General features: G+C 33.5%; 1 protein-coding gene across 1 annotated transcript; it reads left to right on the forward strand.

Annotated features, from left to right (window-relative positions):
* Nucleotides 1-274: 274 nt before the first annotated feature.
* LOC145120891 (helicase and polymerase-containing protein TEBICHI-like) lies at nucleotides 275-6,244 on the forward strand. Its single transcript, XM_079056680.1, has 15 exons — nucleotides 275-473; nucleotides 1,532-1,984; nucleotides 2,060-2,536; nucleotides 2,634-2,698; nucleotides 2,775-2,880; nucleotides 2,989-3,189; nucleotides 3,261-3,404; nucleotides 3,513-3,674; nucleotides 3,758-3,997; nucleotides 4,086-4,298; nucleotides 4,367-4,717; nucleotides 4,834-4,986; nucleotides 5,069-5,272; nucleotides 5,390-5,608; nucleotides 5,699-6,244. Exons 1-15 carry the CDS (start codon nucleotides 438-440, stop codon nucleotides 6,203-6,205), a joined length of 3,531 nt encoding a protein of 1,176 aa, XP_078912806.1. The 5' UTR covers nucleotides 275-437; the 3' UTR covers nucleotides 6,206-6,244.
* Nucleotides 6,245-8,517: the final 2,273 nt, after the last annotated feature.

Below are 8,517 nucleotides of genomic sequence, written 5' to 3' on the forward strand. Positions count from 1 at the left end.
ATACCTTCTTACCTGTTTATGTTATTTTTCTGGTGTCGCAAATCAACACTAATATTTAGTGTTTTTGCATCTTGAGTGAGGATGCAAAGGAGGTTCGATAGATAGATGGGGGGTTAAACAAATGAAAGAGTAAAAAACTTGTATTAAAACAACACCGAATAGAACCAATATAAATCTTGGGTGCTCCTTACTACAAGAGATATGTGTTCCCCGCGTTTAACACACCTGTTATAATCTAGTTTAAATAAAAAAAGAAAAAAAAAATTAAGGAGTTTTATACAATGCAACGAGGAGATAGTTGGAGGCTGGAGCAATGCAAGAATGGCGGTCTTCATTTGAGATTCAAATGAATCATTTGAACTGTTCGATGATGGCATACAAATGAACTAGGGCTCAGACGCTCAGTCGCCTGAATTTCTCTCAAAAATCTTGCAAAAATGGCGTCAGGTGCCTCATGCTCCCGCGTTGATCAGGTTTGTTTTAATCGCTCTCCCCCAATCGTCAATCTCCCCAAAGCCATATTTTCTATGAAATATTCGATGGCAGTCAAACTCACTAACGGCAACTAATATCCGCAGCAATTAGGTTAAATTTAGAATGGATCTTCTGGGTAATTTAAATTTCATAAGTTCAAAAGTTTATAGCCCTGTTAGAAGATTGATTTTGTTTCATCCAATTTTGAAAATGCGAGCTATTCAGATTTGCTCTTATCTTTATTGCTCTTTCGTCAGTGAATATTGAGAATTTTAAGCTTGGTATGCAGTATGCTCATATTAATTTAAAATTATCTATGCAACACAACATGAATCTCCAAACAGAAGCACACCAGTCCATATCAGCAGCTGAATCTATCGACCATGGTTTTTCCCTGTTCTACAGAAGTAACAGAACCATGGAAACTAAAGCTTGGTGTGCTTTACTTATGCAGAATGGGGGTTGTATAGATAGTCACTTAATAGTTTTGATTAGCTGTTCATAAAAGTAAAAGAAGAAATCAGCTTACTTCATAATTGGTATTTCTTTTTCTAAAACCCTGAACTTGACAAAAGGTTTGATAGTCAACTTAAAGATGCCTGGTTTTGTTGACCAACACCAAAGTATGCACTTTGTTGGTTTTGCCTCTATTTGTTGTACCTCGTGAGTACACATTTTTTCCATGTATTGTACATAGTTATATTTTATAAGCAAAAAGTTGCATGTATTGGTTTCAACATTTTTTGTACACCTGGCACACCATTTCATCTCAGTGACCTTTTTTCTTCTTATAGTTTCATTCTATATTGAACTAGTTACATAATCATGTCAATACAAGGAACATCACACACATTCACATTTTCTTGAGGCATCTGTTTGTATAAGTTATATATAGTGGACTTTGAGTATGATTCAGAGCTGTCTTATTTAAGCTGTCTGCTTTTCAATTTCAGTTTATGTGCATATTAGTACATTAAAAAGGAAGAATACACTTTTCTTTGTATTTCCCTAACGTCCAATTTTTGGCATGTGTTGCTGAATTTATTACTATGTGCAGTTCTACTGTTCAAAGAAGAAGCATAAGTTTGTATCACCTCTTTTAAAACCAGGGTTAGTTGAACTTGAACAACAATCAAAACTTTCATTTGAAGGGTCTCCTAGCCCTAGGGATAAGTTTTCTTCATCCAGATATATAGCGTGTTCACAAAATGAAAATGGTTGTCATAGGCAAGATCAAGTAAGAAGAAACTTGATATCAGAGATAGAATCCTCTTTAAGAAATGAACATGTGGAAACCATATCATCTGTCCAGGGGCATCTTTCTAGACCACAAAGGGAGAATCTGGGATGTATAGTTGGAGGTCTGCAGTGTAATTCTTCAAATAAAAGACAGGGTAGTCCATCTGTGCTAGATTTGGAAGATAAATCGATCAAGAAGAGGCCTTTAAGTAGTTTTCGTTCATCTGACCATATCTCTAAATATGGAGAATTGTCTCACAATTCCAAAGAGGTAGACCATGTCATAACAACTATTTTGCAGCTTCACTACACTTTCTTTGAATAATGTGCTTTCTTTATCTTGCAGACTAATGTTGGTGGTAACAATTCAGTGCATGAATTGAGCTTGAGGAAATGCATTAGAACATCTATGGAAGCTGTTGATGTGACATCATGCAATACACCAAACCTGGCAGAAGTCAAAGTTGGAGCTGAAAAAACTCCTCAGTCAATGCGTGGAAGCTCCATTTTTTCACCAGGAGACGCGTTCTGGAAAGAGGCAATCCAGGTGGTTGATGATATGTCCTATCATAATGAAGATCTTCCTGAAAAGGTTGTTGAAGAATCCAAAGGATCTGAAAATGATGTATTGAATCAACCTAATCATAACAGAACATCTAATACAGACATCAGAACTTGTAATGTGAACATTCTTAAAAGTGTAGAAAGTACCTCATCAAGCTGCGTGGCTTCTAATGATTGTTTGGATATTGGGAATTGGCTCCCTTCAGAGTTATGCAACACATATAAGAGAAAGGGTATATCAAAACTGTATCCATGGCAGGTATTTCTCTAGTCTTTTTGGCTATCTGTATGTTTTTTCTAGTTTTTTTTTTTTTTTTACTTTTAAATCGATGTTAAATTGAGTTTCCATTTTCCAGGTAGACTGCCTTCAGGTGGATGGGGTGTTACAAAAAAGGAACCTTGTGTATTGTGCATCTACAAGGTACTTATCTTAAGATTTGTGCTGAATCTTTTCTACTTAATCACTTTTTCATAACCATTTGTTGTTTCTGGCATAGTGCTGGGAAAAGTTTTGTTGCAGAAATCTTGATGTTACGTAGAGTGCTGTCAACAAGAAAAGTTGCAATTCTTGTTCTTCCTTATGTCTCAATTTGTACAGAGAAGGTGCGACTATTGACTTACTTGTGTTGTGCATTGTATTTGTTGATAGTTGTATGTAAATATGTAATATGTATGTCCTTAAACTTGATTATTAGTCTTTAAGTGATGCAGACAGCACATCTTGAAGCCTTACTTGAACCAATTGGTGCACGTGTTCGTAGTTATTATGGAAGCCAAAGTGGTGGCACACTTCCTAAAGATACCTCTGTAGCTGTTTGCACAATCGAGAAGGCAAATTCACTACTCAACAGATTGCTGGAAGAGAGGCGTTTGTCAGAAGTTGGGATCATAGTAATTGATGAACTTCACATGGTACTTTGAATTTGGTATCTTTGAACATTATGATGCAAAAAATACATTCTTTTAATCATGTTGTTTGGCAGGTTGGAGATCAGCACAGGGGCTATCTCTTGGAACTTATGCTGACAAAACTTCGGTATGGAGCTGGTGACCCAACTCATGATCTTCAAATTGTTGGGATGAGTGCTACCTTGCCCAATGTTAGTGCTGTTGCTGATTGGCTTCAAGTAAGTTGTAGAAAACATTGGTCATGCATATCAAGAATCTGAAAACACTACCTTATTAAGTGGTTGAATGCTTTATATCTTGTTATTGAAATAAAATTAGTTTTTCAGGCAGCTTTATACCAGACAGATTTCCGACCTGTTCCACTTGAGGAGTATATCAAAGTTGGAAACTCAATTTATAACGAAAAGATGGAACTTGTCAAAACAATCTCAAAAAGATCTGATCTTGGTGGTAAAGATCCCGATCATATCATAGAATTATGCAACGAGGTACATTGTTTGATATATAAATTGAATTCTTATAAGTTATGAACCTGAATGTTTATACTTTATACATTGCATATTGTATTTAGGTTGTTCAAGAGGGTCATTCAGTGTTGATCTTTTGCTCCAGTCGTAAAGGATGTGAATCAACTGCTAGGCATGTTGCAAAGTACCTTAAGCAATTCCCTTTCAACACCTTCAATGGTGAAAGTGAATATCCTGATATTGCTTCTGCCATTGATGCATTGCAAAGATCTCCAGCAGGATTAGATCCTGTATTATCTGAAACACTTTCTTCAGGTGTTGCCTATCACCATGCTGGTCTCACAGTATGTATACTATTACACTCTTTTCCATTATTACTTAGGTTAGATTTTGAAGCTTTTGAGAAATTTCATTTCTGATTATTACTTACAGATTGAAGAAAGAGAAATTGTTGAAAACTGCTATCGTAAAGGTTTAGTACGTGTGTTAACTGCCACATCAACATTAGCAGCTGGAGTGAATCTTCCTGCAAGAAGAGTTATCTTCAGACAACCTCGTATTGGTCGTGATTTTTTAGATGGGACAAGATACAGACAAATGTCCGGGCGGGCGGGTCGCACCGGAATCGATACAAAAGGAGAAAGTGTATGTTGACTTTTTGACTTTACAAGCATGTTACTACTTGCTGCTTACTCGAGTGTTTGTGAAATTAGGTGTTAATATGCAAACCTGAAGAAGTGAAAAAAATTATGGAAGTGATTCATGAGTCGTGTCCACCATTGCATTCTTGTTTGTCAGAAGACAAGAATGGAATGACACATGCCATTTTGGAAGGTGTTGCTGGTGGAATTGTTCAAACTGCTAATGATATCCATCGATATGTTAGATGCACTCTTCTGAATTCAACACAACCATTTGAAGACGTTGTAAAATCAGCAAAAGATTCTCTCAAGTGGCTTTGTCATAGAAAGTTTCTTGAATGGAGTGAAGATACTAAGTTATATAGTTCCACACCTCTTGGCCTTGCTTCTTTTGGCAGCTCTCTTTGTCCTGAGGAGTCACTTGTATGCAACGCATTTTGACAATATATACATTTCTCTTATTTAACTCTAATATCTAATAATTAAAAAATATTATATATATATATATATATATATATATATATATATATTGTTTGTAGATTGTGTTGGATGACCTTTCAAGGGCGAGAGCAGGATTTGTACTCTCATCAGATTTGCACTTGTTATACTTGGTGACACCAACTAATGTTGATGTTGAGCCAGATTGGGAATTGTACTATGAAAGATTCTTGCAACTCCCTGTTCTTGATCAAGTAAGCTTGTTGTTTTTTTTTTTTTTTTTATGTGTTTTTGGGTGAGATTTATATAACGGGTGGGCCCTTGTCCTTGTTGCAGTGTGTTGGAAACCGTGTTGGAGTGCAAGAAGCATTTTTGAGGAGAATGGCTCATGGAGCTACAATTCGCACTTCAGAAAGATCAAGGCATGATTTGAAAGGACTTGGGGTGTCAGTGTCAACCAATAACATCCTTACTGATGATCAAATGCTTCGTGTGTGTAAGAGATTCTATGTTGCACTCATCTTGTCAAGACTCATACAGGTTTCTAATGCTAACTTGCTAATCATCTTCTCAACACAATCTTGAATCTTGATTCTTTTTCATATTTCATTCATCTTTTTTGCACTATTTTTGAATGAATATATATGAATTATGAAGGAAGCACCTGTGATGGAGGTTTGTGAAGGTTTCAAGGTGGCACGTGGAATGGTTCAATCATTGCAAGAAAATGCTGGGAGGTTTGCATCTATGGTTTCAGTCTTTTGTGAAAGACTTGGTTGGCATGATTTAGAAAACTTGATTTCCAAGTTCCAAAATCGTGTTTCATTTGGTGTAAAAGCTGAGATTGCTGAGCTTACAACTATTCCATTTGTCAAGGTTTGGATTCTTATTACTTTTTTTTTTCAAAGTTTGATTTGAAATTACTTTTTATTTGTTTATTAATATGATTGTATGAATGTTTTGTAGGGTTTTAGAGCAAGGGTACTTTATAAAGCTGGATTGCGTACACCCCAAGCAATTGCTGAAGCATCCATACCTGAAGTTGTTAAAGCCATTTTTGAACCTTCAGATAAATTGGCACAAAGGCTTATTCAACTGGGAGTGGCTAAAAAGATAATGAATGGGGCCCGCAAAATTGTCCTTGAAAAAGCTGATGAAGCAAGGGCTGCTGCTTTTTCAGCTTATAAGGCTCTTGGAGTTGATGTTCCTCACTTTTCTGTGAAAGGAGGCGATATATACTCAAGAAGTGAGGTAATGAAGGGGGAAAAATCATCTAATGATAATGATATGGCCTTAAGTAAATCATGTGGTCATAACTCCGTGTCTTGCATTATTGATTGTGAAGATAAATCTAGCTATGATCACATCAATGATGCTTCATCTTTTCAACTGGGAAAAGTTTGTATGAAGGAAAAGAATTTTAATCAACATCTTGTTGTTACACCTCACAAAATTTCATTAGACATGCGATAATAATACCAAATAATAAATAACGGTGCTTGCTTCTTGTTATGTATTTGTTGTTGTGATGAGTTGGTGTTTCATATGCTAATTGTCAAATAACAAGTGTGCATTTTTATAAGAGTGAAATATATTTATATCCAAGAGCGTAACTGTGAATGACCAATGTACAATAGCAGATTGGATATTGTAGTTGATCATTGTACCAATGTACAAATGAACAATTAACAAGCCAACCATTGATATTCAATATTCACATGTAAATGACCATTGTGTTCAACAAACTTACAATATCAAATCGTTACTTTTGGTTGGTTGGTTATTGAGTCACTGACATGCGAATGGTCAATGTACTTCATACAAAAATACAAATGTGCATTGTCAACAACCACATGTTATCTTGTTAGATGTGGGTTTTTGTTGTTGATATCTAATAATTAGCATCATGATGTTTAATATTTGACATTCACATTTGAATGACTATGCGTGTATAATGAATTTATAATATCCAATGATTTCTTGATGCACACAGTAATTATTCATATGTGAATCACGAATGTAAAGTTAAAACTTTTAGGAAATGCATATATAAAACTATATCTATATTAATATTTTTTTGTAGAGAATAAACCATAAACTTTGATACATTTCATCTTTAGGATGGAAATGGACGTAAAATATTGTAATAAATACACAAACGCAAAAGACAAGTATAGGAGGACTTAGGCTACCTTAGTAATAAATCATTAAATCTCCACACCACCATCTTATATGAGGTCATGTCTTTGAAAATGGTCATCTGATTCGTGTCAGACTATCATCATTTACATGTATCAAAATTCAAAACAAAGAATTTAAAATAATTCTATAAACATTAAATCATTGTAATTCAAGTAGAATGGATAAATACAAAATTACCTTTATTGTAAAAACATGCATTAGACCATGATATTTTTTATTTAATTTATCACGAGTTAAGATTGGTTGTCACCGTTGTCAATTCATGAATGATAAATGCATTTTCTTGTAGCCAAAGTTGCTCAATGGACAGATTAAACATAGTTTGAAACTTGAAAAATATAAAATATGAATTTAAAAAGAGTTAGAAATTTAAAATTTTTGCCTTATGGACAAAAAAGAAAAATAAACACATTTAAAAATGTATTTATATAAAAGGCTAAGTTTATTATCTGCAAATGCAATTTGATAAAGAAAAATGAATATTTGATACACGGTTTGCTAAAAAAAACGAAACTAAAATAAAATACCAACAAATCTACTATGTCGTTTATGACTTTTATGGTCACTATTTGTTTAAATTTAACCATATTGTCTGTATATTCTAGACAGTGATGTGATTTATTGCTCGTAATTTTTTTATTATTATTTATGATACGTAGGACAATTTATTGTGAATATTTTACTAAAAATATGAAATTACTATATCTAAGTAAAAGTTTTAAAAGGATATTCACGAAAACAACCACATAATTATCGAGCATTTAAGATAATAATCTAACTTCTTGGAAGTTACTAAAATGACCATGGACTCCAAAATGAGACCATTTCAGATTATGAATGTATATAACTTGTAGTTTTCTTTCACTTGCACCAAACACTTGTATAAAACAGTCTCTTTTGCCCGTACATCTAAACTATATGAGATTTTCATATACCATTGCATCATAACTTACTTCGAGTTTTATAAATTTATTTTTTATTCTTGGATTCCAATCGTTACTTCATAATGTTTTTTAAAATTTTCTTCAATAAATATTACATATGTTTATTTGTATGTAATATTTCATGAGGATGACCCAAAAAATGATTTTGAAGCATTATTCATGTGTTTTGGAACATCAGATCCCGGATATATTATTCAGGTTTCAAAATTTAAATTATTTATTTTTTTTTTTTTATTTAAGACTTTTCATATTAGGGTCTCATAAAGTGGATTTGAAATGTACGCAAAATACAAAGGGATTTCGAAATGAACTTTATTGAAATGTCATAAAACTCTTCATGTCAAATCTCATTTTATAAGACATTTTAAAAAGAAATTGAAATAACTCCAAATAATGGTTATTTTGGTAGAAAAGGTAGCGTATTAACTCAATTGCTCAATAATTATTTGGTTATTTTGTGAATATCTTTGTTTGAAAATATACTACTATAATAGGAAAATTAAAATCTATTATAATCAAGGGATAATGACTTGAAATGGTAACGAACTTTCACCTTTGTTCACAGTTAGTCACTAAACTTTTTTTGTGCTTGATTTACCCCTGAATTATTTGAAACTGTTCATATTTTACCCTTATGAC

This window comes from Lactuca virosa, chromosome 6 (assembly GCF_052849685.1).
Source record: "Lactuca virosa cultivar CGN04683 chromosome 6, Lactuca_virosa_CGN04683_v6, whole genome shotgun sequence".
NCBI lineage: Eukaryota > Viridiplantae > Streptophyta > Magnoliopsida > Asterales > Asteraceae > Lactuca > Lactuca virosa.